Below are 20,065 nucleotides of genomic sequence, written 5' to 3'. Positions count from 1 at the left end.
AGGCAGCTATACACAGTGTGAAGTGTGTTCTCTCGTCGTTGTGGGAAAAAGTATCTAGGAAGACAGAGCGGCTTTGTTGTCCAGAAAGAGGAGCAAAGGAAGGCAGAGCATAGAAACATTTTCTTATAGTTTATCTTGAAAGTTGGGCCAGGAATTCTTTGATGACTGACCATCAGAAGAAAACAGTTGAAGAAAATGAGTATTTAGTTCTCTGATACAACAAGCTTTGGCTAATGTGAGGTGTTGTCCCAGCCCAGAGCAGACTCGTGTGTCCGTAGAAGACGCAGGGGAGCCCGGAGCCCAGAGGTGGCAGGGCCTGGGAGGCTGGCGGGTCCAGCCCCCGCGTCTGCCGCAGACCCAGACTCCGAGGGGAGGTGACGCCGGCTTCCCAGGGCTGAGCGCCACTGCAGTGGTCCTCGCTGTCCTCCTCTGCCTTTGCGACAGAGAGAGTTCTTGCCTCCCTTGCCGTTCAGGTCCCTAGATGAGTCCCTTTTGCACATCTGGAGTGCCCTTTCCAGCACTGGGGGGCTCCTGTAAACAACAGCTATTCTCGGTACATTCTGAGGTCAGTGGGCTGTGCAGTGACCTTCAGGTCTAATCATGTTCTAGACACTGCATTTGTGTTTGAGTTAAGTTTAAGATGTTTCTGGGATCAGAATGCACTTTGAATTTCAGTAACACTTTGGGCTGTAAGGCGGGGGAGAACCTGTTGTTAAATATTCCGCCTTAGACTTTGCAGGTTTGTGCTTAGTTGTTCATAAAACACTGGGACACAAAGTGGCATCTTTAAAAGACACCGATGCTTCAGCAACACTGAAACCTTTTTTCTCTGTTCTGTCCTGTTGTTTATTAAATGATGTTAAAGGGTCTTCAGTGTGTAGTCCAGCTCCTTCAGATGCAGAAACCCCAGCGTGCAGAAGGTGGAGATGAGCAGTTGTCACGAGGGCTATTCAAGAACAGTTCTGATGAATTTTGATGAAACCGTGTTTATTTTTATTCCAGATGGTCAAACTGCTCCTGTCTAGAGGTGCCAATATTAATGCTTTTGACAAGAAAGATAGACGTGCTATCCATTGGGCAGCATATATGGGTATGTACTTTTTCAATGTATTTTTTGACATGATGTATTAAGGAAAAGTTAGGACATCTTAGTTCTTGCATTTGGTGGAACATGTCTCTTAGGACAGTAAGAAGTTACCTGATACCTGAGTTTGCTGCCCGCAGGGAACCAGCCTGGTGGTGAGGGAAGTTTGCCAAGACAGGAGTATGTTGGGTCCAGTTCTTCTGAAAGCTGTTTAAAATTCATTTGATGTACCTTCAAAGGGAGAGACTTCCTAGACACGGGCCTGGGGTGCAAAATTTAGGTTGGTGTTTACTAAAAGCCTGCTCGTACCATCCTGTACCCATCCTTGCTTGTGTGGGACTAGTAAGGCAGGAATTATGAAGATGTATTAAGAAGCCTATCATTTGGGGCAAAGCACTGGGCTAAATCGGCATCGTCACATATGACTTCTCCAACAGCAATTTCACAGAAAGAAACTGAGTCTTAGAGTAGAGGCTTTTCTGCTTTTAGAATCTTGAAAAGTCTTAGGATCTGCAGAATTGCACCCTGAATCTGACATTGCTCCTGTGAGACAGTCCTGGGGCAGCCGCAGCTCCACGCGCCCAGCGCTAACAAGTCATTAGTGGGCTCTTGCGGTACCTTGGACGCTTGGGGAGGAGGCAGATCAGCTGCCTCGGACACTGGAAATGCACAGGACAGGGTAGAGATGCTGGCTCGTGGGCGCTAAGACCAGCCCCAAACCTTACGAGTCCTGCAAGGCTGGGCCATGCCTGTGATTGTAGGGTGGGGGGGCATCCGTGGATGCCTCTTAAAGTCGAGCTGAAGGAACCCCTCCTTTCCCAAAAGTCCCACTCTGCAGCTCTCCTGGCTTCTCGGGCTCAGGACAAGCCCTGTGTGGACAGACTGGGGAGACTGGTCACGCAGGGACGCTCACACTGACCGATGACAGTGACAAGCTGGCTGGCCCCCTCACAGGCACAGCTTCTCACTACTCCTTACTCTTGGTTTTGGTCTCTTCCTGTCTCTCACTTAAAATCAGAAGATTAAAGAAAGACTTGGTGGAAGGGTATTAATTTTAAAAACTTAAAATTAATTGTAATTAATTTGTAAAATAGAAAAATGTAAGTAGCCCACTGAACTCAAGCCTGTTGTCAGTACCCCGAGGTCCAGGAAAACCCTTTTTCTGTCGTAGAAATAACTCTTGGCCTCTTGATGTTTCTCTCACACCACAGGCTTGTGCCTCTGGGTACGTCAGGGCAGGTTTCTTCTGCTGATTGAAGATAAAACGTCCAGAAGCAAGTGTCCAGGGGTGCCTGAAGCGCCCTCCTCACAGCCTGTAGATTCTCCATCTTTTAAGTCTTGGGGACTTTTCTGAATATTCTGGAGTAGCTTATTTTTCAGGACAGTTTAGGAACAGCTAGTCTATGATTTAAAACTCTGTACGTTCTGTTAAAGGGTCTGCACATTAAGCAGAATGCACCAGGCCTTGTATCTCCAGAGAATTAGACTTGGCTAAACAGCTGTTTTTATGAAATTGAAGGCCAAAGAATCTCGTGGGTCGCCTCTGAGCTCCCAGGAGAGCTGGTGTGCGTTATTATCTCAGGAGCCCTCGGATGGCTCTGTTTGCCCTGATCTATTGAGTGTCCCTTTTTGGGCTGATCGTGGATTGGAAAAGATACTGTGTTTCTTGGCCCTCGGGGTTCATTTAGTTTTTGAGCATAAACATTCAGAGATTCACAGTTCTCCCTTCCCTGTCTCTTCCTTCCTTTAAGCTTGGAAAAAGAGGAGTATTGACACATAGTTTCTAAAACTCATCATTTGTTCTAGGCGTTGAGGATTAAAGGGGCTAAATATGTGAAAGCAGACTGTTGTTGACTGGTCTGTTAGACGGGCCTGAAATCCCGGTCATTGTCACTACTGGAGACACTGTTGCTGCTAGCCTGAGACACGCAAGGATCCACGTGTTCTTACCACTCATTTCTCAGAGGCGTCCTTGTTTGCCCAGACCTTCCACCCCTGGCGGAGGCTGCCTGCCTTCTCTGCGAGGCCCGACCTCTTACCTTATGCTGTTGGTGAATTCTCTCCCACCTCTACCTCCCAGTGGGCCGGGCATTTTCCCCTCCCTAACCCACAGTTTGCTTCTCCCATGAACCTTCGTCAAGATCCCTTTTCCGCGTTCATCTTTTCTCTTGCATTCAGTACCTTTAGCAAGGTCCAGGCAAGTTTTGCCTCAGATTACCTTACTGTGATGACCTGGACATAGAGAATACTGAATAAATGTTGTATTACCTTGACAGGCAGCTCAGTACGTTACTTCTTCATGAAGCAGTGCATAATTTGAGTTGATGTGAAATGGTATTTTTTTCTCCTTTTCCTTTCCATAAAAATTTAGAAATTCTAAACGTAGCCCATTTTATTTTAGTTATGTATTCATGAACAAAAGAAAAATGTAGAGAATTTTCCAGATTACTGAAGGATAGTGGTTACATTTATCACATTCACATTACATGGGTGTGATTTTTAAAAGACGTTGTTATTGGCTACAGCATTATGTGTGCCATGCATGTCTGCCGGATGCTGCCTTCTGTAAGTAGCCCCAGATGAGTTAAATGAAACCCAGTCCCCTTGGTAGCACCGCTCTGTAAATTGATAAGGAAGATACATGCTTATTCTGACTAGGGTCCACCCAGCTACAACAGTACCATTTATTTCACTCTAGAACTTTCTTCCCTTTTTTCTTTTAAGTAGGTCACCCCCAGCTGGCTGTGCAAAGGCCCTTTCTTCATGTTTGCAGTGGTGCATTGAGGGAACTGATGCATACTTCAGAAATGTGCTTAAATAAATATTTGTCAGTTTTAACATTGCCTGTGCATGCTTTTTAAAAATACAGCTGTACTGGTGTTAGGAAAAGTTCACATTTCTTGGAGTCTGCTAGTTTGTACACACAATTAGTATGATCTGCATCATTTACGTATAATGTGATGTTGGTTTTGAACAGTTTTTCCGTTATGTTTGTATTATGGGCCTTCTAGTCTTAAAAATTGAGATTTTTTTAAGATTTTCACTTTGGCATATTAGTGAATAATATGCATTTGTTCAGTTTTAAAGCTGTATCTGTGTGTGAGCCTCCTGGGTACTGTAAGTCCTGGTTTTCAGTACAGCCATTAAAATCAGCCCAAGCAGTTGTCTTTCTAGAGGGTAGCTCAGAGAGTGATGTGTCATGAGAGAGCTTTTGTACCAGTTAGTACCTTTGCATGGTAGTCACATTTAGCTTGACATCTAATGATTTGATAGATAGTCTTTTGATGTTTTCCTAAAAATACAGTAGATATTTTTCATATTGAGATGGGGGGAGATAGCTGAAAGTATCCACTTTAATTGATAATTTTTATATAAACAACTAAATCTACTTGATTTTTTTGTGCATCTCATAGTGTCTTTATTTCAGTGGGGATGGGTCCTGCTGAAAGTCTCATTTTTATAGTTATTAACTTGATATGCTCCTTCCCTATGAAGGAGTATTAAAAATGGCACCCTGAGCAGCTTGTTTGATGTAGCAGGTAGTTATTGGGTGCCTGTTTTGTGTGAACCATACCAAGAAGTAGAACATAGAACCCAATGATATTTGCCTTTGAAGATATGTATTTGGGAACTTAATATATCAAAGTAATTAAAGAGTTAGTTAAGTAATGGCTCAGGTTTAAGAAAGATCATAAGAGTATTAAATGCTTATTAGATGGTATTTGCAGGTACATGATGCTTTGACCATGCAGTTCTGGGGAACTCGAAGTCTTGTAAGACTTTTAGGGAAGAAGGGAACTGACGTGACCTTCAAGGATTAGTAACAATGATTAGAAAGAAATACCCAAGCAGAACATTCCGTACAGGGAAGGACTCGTTCTCATGAAGGAAGGCACAGAGGTGGGAGGGATTATGGGAGAGGAGAAAGCCCTGCGTGAGCTAATCTGACAGGAAGCGAGGAGATAGAAAAAGAGAAGAGTGGTTCTCCCACCTTCCAGATACACGTTCCCCTTCCTGGCCTCCCCTGGGGTTGGGGGCCCGAGGCCGGCTGACCGGTGAAAGCAGCCTCAGCCCTGGGCCAGAGCTTCGCTCGCTGCTGTGAGACTGTGCGGTCTGCCTGGTGCAGTGACCGGCTGCCTCCCAGATGGCGTCGGCTTCGTGAGTCTGGATCCTTGAGTGACGGAGCAGAGCCCTCTTACTGAGTTACAGTAACACTAGTGAACAGTAAAACACTAACTGTGCAAGCTGCTGAGATTTGGGAGCCGACTACTGACCACAGCATATATAACCTAGCCTGCCAGGGTGGGTAGCAGACAAGGGTTAAGGACACTCAGTGGAAATAACAAGGGAGAAGCAGCTTTTAGCTGTGTGTTCTAAAGACCTAGCACTTTGAAGAAATGAGCCCAAGTCATTCCCAGATACCCAAGTGGAAGATTCCACTAAAGCATACAAACATAAACTGAAGTCTTACATTAGACATAAAAAGCTAACTGGAGAACTTCAGAGTGTATTCAGACAACCTTGAAAACAGTAAGATCTAGGCAAAAGGAGGATTATAGATCACAGATTTATCCTTAGATAAAATAATCCATTAAATGTATTGTTTTCAATTATTAGCACTATCAACATTTATCAAAATTACCCTGAATTGTTTTTTTCTGTCCTCTGGTTGTCATTGTGACTCATCGGTGTCCTGTCATGCATTATGTAGTCAGTTTGCATTTTTACCTTTCCTTAAAGATGCGCAGGATTATATTTCATATTTTCCCTGTACTCATCTGTATTTTTTCTTCATAAACACATTTCAGGTCACATTGAAGTGGTGAAGTTACTTGTGGCACATGGCGCTGAGGTGACGTGCAAGGATAAGAAGTCGTACACGCCCCTGCACGCCGCAGCCTCCAGCGGGATGATCAGCGTCGTCAAGTACCTTCTAGACCTGGGGGTTGATGTAGGTGCACCGGCTGAGCAGTGCAAAGGGACGGAGCGCCTGTGTGTCTGTGCTGTCAGTGGTGGTGCATGTTACACAGATTCAGGAGACAATTTCTTATAATAATGTTTTTGTCTTCTAATGCTTTTCTGTTTATAGTCCTTTGCATACTGTATGGTACACTGATATCTGACCAAGATATGAAATCAGTCAAAGTATATTAAGAGATAAAACAGTGAGGGAGGGTATAGCTCAGTGGTAGAGTGTGTGCTTAGCATGCACGAGGTCCTGGGTTCAGTGTCCAGTACCTCCTATAAAAATAAGTAAATAAATAAACCTAATTATTTCCCCCTACCAAAAGAAAAAAAATTTTTTTAAAAAAGAGGTAAAACACATTCCAAAGGTGAACAATTAATTGGCAGAAGTTTTTCCTTTCCATCACATTCTAGGCCCTGTAGCTTTGTTTCAGCTGAGGAAACCCACAGATCAGACATGCTTGGATTATTCTTCCTAAATGGCTGGGTAGGTGTTAGCCTTCTTTGCCCAGTGTGTCTCCTGTTCCCTGTAGGTGACCGTCGCTGTTCACAGCACCGGCCATCGGTCGGAGGGAGGCAGGAGAACGGGGGGTCCTGGCCTGGCGGCTCTGAGTCCCCTGCTGTTTGTGAGGAAGGGCTGCTGCGTCATCTGAACGTGTCTGACTCCGGACCTGAGCTAGCTAAGGATACCTCCAGCTCCCACAGTCCAGCCTCTCGGCACATCTTCTTTGCACCCACTCTTAGTGTATTTACCCTTATTTTAGGTACATTTTTGACAAACTCATCTGGTTCTTTAAAACACAGATTAAATAGAAAGAGTAGTTTAGATCGGCTGCAAATAGAAATGTAGGAGGTATTCTGGTTAGATGAAGAATCTACGTGACACCGTGTAGAGCTGAGTAGACTCAACTTCAGGACTATGTGAGACAGTCCAAAACACACAAGTAGTTACGGAAAGTGTGGGGGCCGGACATTGAGATACATTGTCAGGTAGACTCTTGTAGGGTGCAAACAGAGGGTAGTTTTGTTTTAAGCCCACAGTTCTCACAGCTTTGTCTCAACGGAGTCACATAATGTCTTAGAGACCTTTGATCTGGATGAATGAGGCAGCCTTGTTTCTCATCACTGTTTCAAGTTCATTCTGGTGCAGTTCTGAAAGCTTATTTTATTGACAGCAAAATAACATAAACTCTGGTGAGAGTGTCCCTCAAAAAAAGTGGTCAGACTCAGAATCGTTTAGTGACATGTGGCCTCCAATGGTGTGATTGTTAAGTTTTTGTAGAGCTGACATAATAAATTACGACAATACAGGTGACTTAAAACAATTAATTTAACTTCTCAAAGTTCTGCAAGCTCTGAGGGAGAATCTGTTCCATGTCTGCCAGCTTTTGGTGATGAAGTCTGAGTAACTTGACTTAAGTTAGGTTTGCTTTTTCACTTCCTCCAATTTCTGTTACTAAGGACCTGAGAAAAGAAAATGTAAAGTACAGTTGTGCTAAATTGGGGCAAACCACAGGGTTAGAGGGCACAGCCTCCGCACCAGACTGCCTCTGCTTCTGACCAGCCAGAGGTCTGAGAGTTTCCCAAAGCCGACTACAGCTTGGATAATTCATTGGAAGGACTCAGAAAACCCACTGGAAGCTGTTATGCTCACAGTTGTGGCTCATTACACAGAAAAGATACAGATTAAGAACAGCCAAAGGAAGAGATCCACAGGCAGCATCCAGGAGCACTGTGAACACAGAGCTTCCACCCCATGCCCCCAGCCCCTCCATGGGGTTAGGCCTCCTTGCTCTCCCGGCATCAGTGGGTGACGCTGTACACAAAGTACTGCCCAGCAGAGGCGCCCACCTGGCTTTGTGGTCACAGTTTTACTGGGGCTCCATGACATGGGTGTGGCTGACTGATCAGAATTGCTCGCGTGGTTGATTTCAGTCTCCAAGTCTCCTGATCCCAAGGGACCCAAAGCCCCTCCCCTCAGTCACGTGGTTGGTTTATGTGGTGCCTGGGACCCTACTCTAAAGGCTGTCAGCTATGCCTAACCCCCCCTCAGATCCAGGGTCGCCAGGTGTGCCATACATGACCTCCCAGAAGACGGGACAAAGGTGAAATTCCTCACTACAAAGAGGTCACATAAACTTTAAAGTAGTCATCCAGTTTATTTCTAAGAAATAGGAAAAGAGCTTGAGTCCTGTGAATTATTTCACAATGTTGAGTGTGTTGTCTAGAGCACGCTTATTTTGGTAAAATGCCCACATGTGAGTCTGGAAGATAACCTAGAGTCCAAGTTGGTTACAGAAATGATTGTCACTCAGTTTCTAAAAATTCTGGTCTCTGCTAATTTATCAGCTTTAATCTTTTGTCACTGTGAGCAAAACAGCTGAAAATATGCATATTTTTCAATGTATCTCAGAATTTTCAGTTTATGTTCACTTGTCTTGATTATTCAAGTTAATTCTATAATTGTCCCTTACCTAGTAGGCTTTTAAAAATACATTATTTTAGTTTTCATTTTCCTCAAATATCTCTTGGAATCATTCAGTTTTGTCATGAAGTAGACGTACGTATGAATTATATTCCCTGGAGGTACAAAATCCATTTGATACCACAGTGCTGCTGTGTTCATTATTTTTAAAGAACTTTAAAGTTGTTATAAGCCTTATCTGTGTATTTATCCGTTTGTTTCTCACTTTAGTGATTTGCTGTCAGCCACAGCGTTGCCAGAGTAGCTCGCAACAATGGTGATTAGGAAGACTGCTTTAACATTGGCATTTTTTCCTTCCAACAGATGAACGAACCAAATGCCTATGGAAACACACCTCTTCATGTCGCCTGCTACAATGGGCAGGACGTTGTCGTGAATGAACTTATAGACTGTGGTGCTAACGTCAATCAGAAGAACGAGAAAGGGTTTACTCCTTTGCACTTTGCTGCTGCATCAACTCATGGAGCACTGTGTTTAGAGCTTCTAGTAGGCAATGGGGCCGATGTCAATATGAAGGTATGAGAGAAAATCAGAATCCATATGCAGTGCTCAGGAGTTCACTGGAGTCAGTAGCGTATGCCCTTCAGCAATAAACAGCAATGAATCACTGATACACACAGATGAATCTTAAAAATACTATGCTGAGTGAAAGCCTTGCACCAGAATATATTCACTATTTCCATTTCTATAAGGTCTTAGAACAGACAAAATTCAACTTGTATGAGGTTCCAAACGCTATAGTTGGGTAAAAATCAAAAACGGAACAGTTGTTGCCTGTGGGAGGGGGGACTGGTGAAAAGGGGGCATAAGGGAACCTTCTGGTTGATGGTCACGTCCTGTCTTTTGCAGGCTTTGTGTTGTATAAATAAGCTTTAGTCAAAACTCATGAAGTGGTACATTTAAGATTTACCCGCTTCATTGCGTGTAAATTTTCCCTTAGAAGGTTACAAGCTGAATATGTATTGGTATATTGAAGCCAGGTTAGTGATATGCATACCGAAGTGTTTGGAGCTAATGTGCAGTGGCATCCGCAGCTAACTCTGAAAAGCGTCACATAGTCAGGTGGGTAGGTGGCTGGTGGGTGGAGAGGCTGGTGTGTGATAATTCTCGCTGCAGTGCAGTGGTGGTGGTAGAGAGTCTAGGTGGTAGGTACATGGCTGTTTACTGTGGGAGTCTTCCAACTTCTCTGTTTTGAAAGTTTTCACAATGGTAGAATCAATGTTTTATGTGTAAGGAGTAGTTGCTTTCTGGGTCTTTGATCAGTCACTTCCAAGAGTGAGCATTTGGCTTTTAGAAATACGGAGAAATTCTGGAGCCAACATAAATGTACCTTCAGTGCTTAGTTCTTTGGGAACACACATGAAGCCACAGTGCTGAGCATAACTACTTTATAATGTGTAATCATCATTGTATATTTTCCAGGATGCTTTCACTGATTGCTTCTGTGTTAATTCAGTACTTCATTCTTTGAGCACTTGCCAGACTATATCTTGTGGTTTAAAGAAAACCACAAACAAAATTGAACCATTCGGGATTAGTGAAAACATTTAAGCTTCAAGTGTTTCCAGCACTTTAATTACATAAAATGTCAGCTTCTTCGGTAGGTGTGGTGAGCCAGTGTCTGTCAGACTGGTCAAGAAGGGAGTCCAGTTCTCACTCTAACTTTAGAACATCCTTTAATGATGCCGCTGACCCACTCTGACAGCTGTGGCGGCGGAGGGCCCATCTATAATTAGGTCATTGCTCTAAATTCCCTGTCCCAGCTCAAGGACAGGACTCGTACGTATCCACCCATGGGAGGAGAGGGCGTGAGAGACCTGAAAGAACCCACTGCGGTTACAGTGCCTCTTTTAAGAATATACATTTAAAGCTTTCAGTCCTCAATCAAATCCCCTACTATAGTTTTTTTAGTAGTTTAAATAACTGCTAGAAGTTTACTGATAATTAGTTTGAACTACTTATTTTGATTTGAAGGATTCCTGCTGTTTGGGTAATCAATGCCCAGAAAAAATACCTAAAATCTTGCAGGGGGGGGATTTTTCACTTATTTCCTCAAAGGCCTACTAATAATTTTTAATGAAGAGCAGGCTATTTTAAAAATAAAAATTTTGAAATTACCTTAACATTCTTCAAATGAGAAGATGTCAGCCAAATATTTTTAGTGTCTAGGAGATCTGTTTATGATAAAGTAGCTGTAGTTAAAATCATCTCTGCTAATATAAATATGAAGTGTCCTAGAGGAGGGGATGCTTACCTCTGTCATTAGCTATTTATTGCACATTTGTTAGTTTATATGGTGCTGTCTTTAAAAGGTAAAAATTAGGCTTTCTGTTTATTGTATACAGTACCATTTAGGTAGGAATATTTACTACAATTTGATAATTAATCTCTTGGTTCATACGTCATTGCCTACATAGCTGACTCTAGTACCTTTGGTTATTTTTAAGTGTGTATTTTCTTTTGAAATGTAGGAAAGAGAATCAGTTCTGCAAGAGGCTCACTTAGCATGCTCAGACCTGTGGTCCTATTCCAAGTTACTTCCTTAATGATTTAGAAAATTCAGTGGTGTATTTTACGAGGGAATTTTTTAGCAAAGCAGTTAAGATGTGGTGGTTAAGTAGATTTGAAGGCAACAGGCTATGACGATGGTTTAAAAATAGATTTCAGGGAAGTTGCTTTGATCTTGTCTGAGGACATAGGACATCCTGCTAATTGCAATTGTCTGATTATCTTACTGCCAAGTTCATTGAAACACATTTCCCATCTTGTTAATAATTTTTAAGGTACCTTCCAACTCTAAAATTATATAAAAATTGTTGGTAGCTGTGAGTTTTCAGCCAATAAGAATGTATATTCATTCAAGAAGACATCTTTATTCCTGACCCCTGTGTTTTGTTTATTTGTCACATTGGTGCTTATCAAATTGTTGCTTGCCTGAGGAGCTAAGGCTTTGACATTTGCCTTGTATTATAAAAATAGTTGTTTGCTGACCCTCATGTTCTCCTGATTATCAAGTCACCTTTCTCCATCTCTTCTTCCATCCCATTCTCCATATTGATGTTCCTGTCCTTGATCAACTTGTGATGACTAGAAATTGGAAGGAAATTTAGCTGTGTGATTATTCAGTTTGTAAGTTTTAAATTGGTTGTCCTACGTAGAGTTAAAATGAATGGTTTTTAAAAAGCAGTGTAAGTCTGGTTTTCATAACCTTGCTTAGCATGAACCCCACAGCATTGGTTGTATCACTTGCATAAAAACCTTTTCCCACCCCACCTTCTACTCTAAATTTTGGTCAGATAAACAGAATACCCCAAATACTTCTTTCCTTTGTGATGGTCACATGTATGTTTTGATTAACAAAACAATTTTAGGGAAGAAAAGACTTTACTTAACTCAAAATAAAAGATGCCACCTAACTCAGGCTTATAAGTAATTTGAGAAAATAGCTAACATATTTATTACAAATAATTGTAAACAAAATAATATAAAGTTTTTTAAGTGATTTATAGTGGCTGAAATTAATTCTAACATTCGCTTTTCCTTGGTCAAGGAGGGAGTCAGCTTTTCTCACAACAAAGGAATTGTAGCAATGTGACATGTTTGCAGCTTGGGAAGCACATCTGGGCTGTACCACTCCGTTCTGTGACCTTGGGTGAATCATCGAATGCCGTTCTGCTTCCGTTCCCCCATCTGTGAAATAGGAATGATATGATTACACCATACCCACCACTCAGGGCTTTTTTTATTGAGTTTTTTTGTATATTTGTGCTTTATGGTACACATAGTAAAAAGTTAATTCATAATTTTGGACAGCTGTTTTACCGCCAGAGGCTTCAGTTAAACTTAATGCTTGAGGAGTACTTTTTACACAAAATAAAGTTGTAAAAGGATATTCAAAATAAAACCAGCGAATACATGTTACGGATCTAAGAAGGAGTTTTAATCTCTTGCTTGTTTATTTCAGAGCAAAGATGGGAAAACCCCACTGCACATGACTGCCCTCCACGGTAGATTCTCCAGATCCCAAACCATTATCCAGAGTGGTAAAAAGTATTTCTGTGTGTTTTTTTCTTAAATGTAGTAAAAGCATCCACAAAATGAATGGTACTGAGGAATTGTCATAGTGGTGTATACATTTTTTACATTTAGTATCAGGGCTCATGGAAATCAGATAATAAAGAATTTAAGATGCCATGTACTTGCATCTTTTGAAATTATGTTCCTTTTTATTTTTGTTTCCCCTAGATTGTAAATAATAATTTCTCTAGCAGTTAGTGTTGAGTTCTTTAAAAGCATTGCTAGGTAGGAAACTCTGCCTTTCCACTGCAGTTTGTATTATATGTTAAAACTCGGTTGCATTTCTTTCTCCCCTTTTGAATATTTTAACTCTTTTTAGGATTTTTATTCATTTCCTGAACTTGTATTCTTTTGCATTTGAATTAGTACTAGGCAAGCTAAACTTTTAAATAAAAAGAACTTTTAGTACATTACTTTAAAGCAGCATTTCACAGGCCATGTTCCAAGGAACTCTTTGTTAGTAGCCCTCAGGAGAATATTTATTCTGATTTTGCAGGGAAAAGGTAGGGATAGTCTCATGATCCGGTAGTTCATGCAGCACTGCATGCAGTCTTCTCTGTAACGTGTAGAGTGCACATTAAAGCTGGGAAAAGTCTTGCTCTAGAGAAATGTGTTTAATTTTGTTTTAATGCTATGGTTTCCAAACACAGGGACCCCAGAAGCCTGTTGTCATTCCTAAATCTGTTAAAGTCTTATGCTCAGTCCACGAAATTGCTTTAAGTATAAAATCTGTAACCCCAGTGCCTGGCCCAATTAAATGTGCTTGCATGAAATCTGTAGTTCAGTTGCTGTACCCATCAGTTTGTGCCTTGACTAGTGTTTTATATTACTTTGCATGTGATAGATGTGCCTTGATCTTTACCTAGTCCTATGTCTGACAGTCCGCCCTTTGCTGCAGGCGCTGTGATCGACTGTGAGGATAAGAACGGAAACACCCCTTTGCACATAGCAGCGAGGTACGGCCATGAGCTGCTCATCAACACGCTTATTACAAGTGGTGCTGACACTGCAAAGTAAGTGCTTCCCCGGGTGCTGATGTTGTGGTGGGGGAACACGCCGGGCAGACGCGTGCTTTTCTAGATGCCTCAAGTGAAGATGTGGGTTTTGTCCTCAGTGTGGTATTCGCTGCTTGAGCTTTTTCCCCTTTCTATTGGCTATGTGGTAAAAGAAAATGTTTAATACAATTTCATTGGGTAAGCCATCATAGGGTATTTTCATATTTTTTATCCCAGTTCTTTCTAGATTTTAAGTAATATAAGTTTCCATGTAAGATTTTGTTTAAAGGATGGATTCTCTTGCATGCTCTACAGGCATAAACACCCTACTTAAACTGATGTTTATCATTCTTATGTATGTTTCTATTTTTTTATTACATTTTTATATGCTCATTAACATGTTTTTAATCATCTTTTAAAGTTTCTGTAAGTGGTATGCTGCTGTATACTTTTTTGCAACTTTTCTTTACATGAAGTTGTTGATTTAGCCACTTAGATGTAAATTTGGGCTTTTTTCTCATCTCTATAATTTACTTTAATTCATTTGTCTTATAAAATTTAATTATGGTATAAAGATTTCACAATTTATTCATCCTTCTTATTTGCAAACACAGGTTGCTTCCAGTTTTCTACCATCACAGAAATTACTGCAGTGAACACTGCCCTGTGGCAGTGATTCTCAGCGGAGGGGCGGGGAGAATGGATTCTGCTCCCCAGGCAAACGTCTAGATGTTCTTGGTCATCATCCTCTGGGGAGGAGGGTTTTACTGTCGGCCCGTGTGGGTACAGCCCAGGGGCACGTCCTGCATGCACAGGAGAGGCCCCCATATCCACAACGACAGTAGTGCTGAGGCTGAAAGACCGTCCCCAGAGAGGGAGATTGCTGGATAAGCTAAGCTGTTTCCTGGTAATTTACGTGGTGGTTGTGTTTGTCTTCAGGCGTGGCATACATGGAATGTTCCCCCTCCATTTGGCAGCCTTAAGTGGTTTCTCAGATTGCTGTAGGAAACTTCTTTCTTCTGGTGAGTAGAACCTTCACAGACAGATTACCCCTTTTTCCTCCCCAAACTCCCCCTCCCCATTTTAATACAGTCTCTTTACTATGCTATTCCAAAATTACATACAGATATGTCCAAGTATGGGTCCTTTATTAACCCATCATAGAAGATGTTGAGTCCTTTCATTTTCAGGTTGAATTTTCTCTTTGGCTCTGGGAGGGGTCTCATTTTTCCAGCAGTGTCCTCCCTCTCAGCTAGGGAGTGGGATATGGGCTGTTTCCACAGCTGCCGCTTTACGTCTTGACGCAGACTATCTTCACGTGCATCTTTCCTTTTTAAGAGCTGATAGCCATTTAGGTTTGTGAAATTATTTATGCCATATCTAACTAGGGTTTTAAAATGCTACACACATTCATAGTGAGTTTGAAACAAAACAGGATCAATAGGTTTCTATAAATATTACTAAAAACTACGATCCTTATTAAATGCATAGAATTACTAAATACATAATTAATTTTAAATAATATTCTATTTCCCAAAGTGTTAGGAAAGTTAAGCAGATTTTATTATATTAATACTCATGATTGATGAAAGAATTATGGGGAACTTTCAGTGAAAAATTAACATTGTGACACAGACACTTGTGAGTTTTTCTTAATGACATCTTTTAAGTGAGGTAATTGTGTTTCAAGTGTTTTAAGTGTATGTGTGTTCACAAGTAATCACATGCCCGTTTATTTATGAGAGAATTCTAAAAATCTTTCCTCGGTGTTAGTAATAATCTACAGGTAACAAAGTACCTATGGCTCTCAAAAAAAAAAAAAACCAGTTTCATTAAGATATAATTCACATGCCATATAATTCACCCATTTTTTTGTCAGTGTTTTTAGTATATTCATAGAGGTGTGTGACCATCACAGTGCATTTTAGAACAATTTCATCTTCCCCCCCAACAAAAGAAACCTCATATGTAGTCAGTCCCCATTCCCTCCCTCCCACAGCCCTGAGCAATCACTAATCTGCTTTCTATCTCTATAAACGTACCTATTCTGGACAGTTCATAGAAATGGAATCACCCAAGATGTGGTCTTTTGTAACTGATTTCTTAGAAATGTTCTCAAGGGTCATCCAGTCTCATAAACACGTGTCAGTACTTTATTTCTTTTTATGGCTAATAGTGTACCACTGTGTCCTCTGGCTTTCAAACAGTTACTCTAGCATTTGTCCTAAAACCCCTCAGTCCTTTAGTGGTAACTTTTTTGGGAAGCATTGTACACTATTAATCTATTTTCAGTAATTTTGTACCTATTTGTAATTCATAGTTTTGTTTGAGATGGGGGGGTATGATTTTTGACACTTACTTGCCGTAATATTCATTCTTGTAGGATTTGATATAGATACTCCAGATGATTTTGGCAGGACCTGTCTCCATGCAGCTGCAGCTGGAGGGTATGTTAACAAAATTTTTACCTTTTTAAAGAAAAGGGTAGCTGGTCATGGCAGTTTTCCTTTTATCTTGTTTCTCTCTATAACATAACAGAAGTGGTTCGGGAGAAGAAAGTTCAAAAATTGCTTTTTTCATCTTCTCCCAGCTAAGTAGTAAGTTGTGAATCGGGGTGACAGGACAAACCTATACCAGGGAACACTGCTTTCCCTGAGAAAGCCGGTCCTGGGTGAGTGAAGACCTGTCCTCAGATGAGAGCATCCGGGCAGTGGGAGTGCTCTGGGGAGGACTCGTGCTCTTTGAGAAGGTGTTTGAGGCTTCGAGTCCGAATCTGAGGGAAAACTGTTGGTGGTCTATTCATATCTGGCCTCTACTCAGGACTGATATGCAGGAAGAGGAAAATTTGAGATTGAAAGATTTTGGACTAAATTTTAAATATTACTTATTAGAAGAAACTAGGCAGTTGGTTTGAATGAACAGCAAATTTCATTTAAAACTCTTGGTCTCTGAAGCATGCTTTTGACCATTGAGATCCGAAATCTGTGATAAGCCGTTTAATTCATGATGACTTATCAGAAGGACATTTGCAAGAATTTATTCCCGTAATAATTCCTTAAAAATTCCCGGCAGTTTCAGAGGGCAGGTTTAGGCCAGTCTCCGTTGAAGAGATGGATTGTGAAAGTGTGGCCAGGTCCTCCTGTCTTCCAAGGTCACTGAAGAACCATCCAGTTAAAACGCAACTCCCTTGTCACCCGCCCGCAGAGCGAGGGACAGCAAAGAGCATGCACATCTGGTCACTTGGCAGTTAGAGTTTTCACTGTAACGTAGGATGTTAGTGTTCAGGATCATACAGTGAAATTACAGAAACACCTTCGTGTGTGCCGTGCCCTCTGAAGTTCTAACTACAGGTACACCTGAGTGAGCAGCTGTAGTGTAGACGGGGGATGGGGAAGGCTGGCCTGGGCGTCATCTGTATTTTCAGGCTTGTTTGAGGTTTTTTTTTCCCCAGTCCATTTTAATTTAATTCAGTATTAAAAATCACTGACATTTAAACCATTCAGTTTTAAGCATGTTGTTTGAAGTTTGATTTTAAAGGTTCCTAAAACCTCTTCAGGAACTTTTACAAATGTGAACTTCTTTTTAAACGGTGAAAACGTGACTCCTTTGTTAACTTCCTTCCACGTGCTAATGTAACTTAAAATCAAAGATAAGATGAATTTTAGTGCTCTTGTTCCTTTCTTTTCAACCCCTTTAATGTGGTTTGGTTCCTGTACAGTGAACTACACATATTTTAGATGTACAGTTTGATGAATTTCGATACAAGTATCCATCAATGAAACCACCACCACAATCAAGATAATAGTGTTTTTATTCTTTATAAAATAAAAATCAGTGTTTCATTCACTTTACTCTCGTTTGAAAATATGCATTATGCTTATTTGAACCTCCCACTTTCATTATAAAATTACTGACAATCATGTCTTCTAACTATTTTTCCTGGATAGGAATTTGGAGTGCCTCAACCTTCTGCTGAATACTGGTGCAGACTTCAACAAAAAGGACAAATTTGGGAGGTAGGGCGTGATCCAGTTCCTCTGTAGAGCCTAAATAACGCTATTTACTTAATGACTTAATTGACTTCTGAGAGTTAATTGAATAATTCTGTGTCCTTTGCATTGTGATGACGAGTTGTTGAGAGGCCCAAATAAGTCATAACTTCTAAAAACTAATTCTCACCCAGTCTTCTTCCAGCTGGGCCCCTGCCACAGCCCCAGGCACCAGCCCCAGCTTGACCTTGTGAGCACTTCTGCACCTCCTAATCCACCCCGCCCCCAATCCGGCCGTGACAGTGCAGAGCCCGTGGTGCCTGTGCTCCCGCAGAAGACTCACAAGGCTGGGGACTCTCGCACTTCCCCATTCCCTCAGGTCCTTCTTTGTCAGAGATGCTGCTGCCTGAGTCTGGTCCCAGAGCACTAGGGAGAGGGTGGGGGCAGGTTCCAGATTTCTGTGTGCTTCCTTCTCCTGTCTCTAACTCCCCGCGCACCCTGACAGGGAGTGCAGGGAGCACTGTGGATGGCGGGGCCCCTCTGTAGTCACTCAGCCTGTCCTCATGCTCAGGGTTCAGCCCGGGCCTCACTGGGACTGGCATCTGTGATGGCAGGACTGAACGCCACCGGTGTCTGCTGAGCACCTGGCATGGGGACCGACCCAGAGTCTGGTAGAGCCACTCAGGGAAGGCACTGAAGGCAGTGTGAGTTGGTTTGAAAAATGGAGGTGAGCACGCTGTAGTGTGTGCAGAGTTTGAATCAAATGTTGTACACATGAGACTTATGTGATGTCATAAACCAGTATTACCGCCATAAAAAAAGAAAATGAAAAATAGAGGTGGCGATGTGAGCAAAACTTTATGTGACCGGAGTTTGAGAACTGTATCAGAGCATGTGACAAAAAAGTGTGTGGTGTGTCAGGGTGAGGCGCGGGGGTGCAGACGTCACTAGTTACGTGCGGTCAGGAATCGGAAGCGCGTGTGGAAGAAAAGAAGCGCCGTCTGACCCCTCAGTGCTTTGAGCAACACGCTGCCCTCGTAAGCCTGCTCGTCCAAGGAACAGATGACCCACAAAATCCAAAATCCCTTTGTTTGATTTTGGAATGCAGTATTTTTACAGCTAATTTATTTTTGTAAGCATATTCTAATCCAGCTTCTATTAATTAATTTGTAGTACTTGAACACAGGGCTTCTGAAGCCATTCTGTGTTTAGAAGCTTGAGAGTGAGGGCTAATGCATTTTCAAAAATACTATTGCTATACTCTGCTGTTATCCAGTGAAGCAAAATAGTGCTGTACTGTCATTTCACCAGGCAGATGTTTTAGAAAAAAATTATACCATGAAAACTCTAGACTTAAGTCTACCTTCGCTTTTCTGTTGTCTTCTTCAATGAATAGTCATGGAATCATCACAGTTTTGTAATCTAAAGGCAAAAAAACTCCTAAATTTAGTAACATTGTTTCATTTCGGTAACTGGGAAGAAATCAGCTACAGATATTCAGTCTTGAGAAATTAAAACAGTCCTCTAAGTCTTCTGCATGGTGAACAGTCTTCAGAACGATGTGTTTTCTGTGTGGGAAGTCTGACGTTACCAGGGAGCTCTGCCATAGAGTTGATGTAACAGCATCGTTTCTAATGCTGCTTTTTCTTTCCCTTTGTTCCTCTCCTGAGACCAGACAGAAGCTGCTGCCTCTGTATATGACACATTTTTATCAGTATAGGTAGGGGAAGCTTTGTTAAAAGACAGTGTTCAGGTTTCGGAGCAGAACATGAAGGGTGTCTATCATTCACTCAGACGACTGAAATTGTTACCGCCTGGGCCCCAGGAAGGAATTAATTGTGTTTCTGTCTTATTTTGTGTTCTTAGAGGGTCCCTGCCATCTTCGTTTCCCCTCCTAGCTTTCTGTCCAGCCCTTGAAAGTCTCAGTACGAGGCAGAAGGCAATCCCAGGCTTGCTGTGAATGCAGTATTTGTTGACTGGGTAGATCAGCTCTGCTCTTGTTTCCTAGTCTACGTCCCTGACTTTTTTTTTTTTTTTTTTTTTTTTGTATTAACTTGGGCATGAAAGGTCTCCGCTGCACTATGCTGCTGCCAACTGCAATTACCAGTGCCTGTTTGCTCTTGTGGGGTCGGGAGCAAGTGTGAATGACCTTGATGAAAGAGGATGCACGCCCCTGCACTACGCGGCCACGTCAGACACAGACGGCAAGTGAGTGTCCCGTGAGGAGGGTGGGGGAGTATCATTTCTGGAGACCAGCGGCTTCCAAATGGATGCAATTTTCATAGCAATTTTGTGTTTCTTTTTTGTGTTGTCTTTCCCTGAGTCTCTACTGTGGAAAGTAAGTTGGTTTCATAAACTCTCCTAAACATGGTTATCACTACCTATTTCTACTCAGCAGCCTGCCTTAGGAACTCATCAGGTAGAAGACAGATTGTGGTCCCTTCTCGTCCTCCCGGGAAAAGCACATCTC

At 41.9% G+C, this 20,065-nt stretch overlaps 1 protein-coding gene across 12 annotated transcripts in view; it reads left to right on the top strand.

Moving 5' to 3' along the window:
* The window catches only part of ANKRD28 (ankyrin repeat domain 28), a 156,435-nt gene that overhangs the window by 110,129 nt on the left and 26,241 nt on the right, over positions 1 to 20,065 (top strand). For all 12 annotated transcript variants that reach the window (XR_010382871.1, XM_031468010.2, XM_031467723.2 and 9 more), the window contains 9 exons: positions 1,003 to 1,090; positions 5,893 to 6,035; positions 8,838 to 9,050; positions 12,499 to 12,577; positions 13,510 to 13,624; positions 14,546 to 14,628; positions 15,990 to 16,053; positions 17,554 to 17,622; positions 19,663 to 19,803. Coding sequence is in view for 11 of the 12 variants with exons in the window: in XM_031468010.2 (XP_031323870.1) it covers positions 1,003 to 1,090; positions 5,893 to 6,035; positions 8,838 to 9,050; positions 12,499 to 12,577; positions 13,510 to 13,624; positions 14,546 to 14,628; positions 15,990 to 16,053; positions 17,554 to 17,622; positions 19,663 to 19,803 (995 nt within the window). In the remaining variant the exon portion in view is untranslated. The remainder of the gene's footprint in view (positions 1 to 1,002; positions 1,091 to 5,892; positions 6,036 to 8,837; positions 9,051 to 12,498; positions 12,578 to 13,509; positions 13,625 to 14,545; positions 14,629 to 15,989; positions 16,054 to 17,553; positions 17,623 to 19,662; positions 19,804 to 20,065) is intronic.

The sequence above is a fragment of the Camelus dromedarius genome, chromosome 2, assembly GCF_036321535.1.
Source record: "Camelus dromedarius isolate mCamDro1 chromosome 2, mCamDro1.pat, whole genome shotgun sequence".
Classification (NCBI taxonomy): Eukaryota; Metazoa; Chordata; class Mammalia; order Artiodactyla; family Camelidae; genus Camelus; species Camelus dromedarius.
The sequence above is the reverse complement of the archived record's forward strand: the minus strand, read 5'-3'. Positions and strand labels throughout refer to the sequence as shown.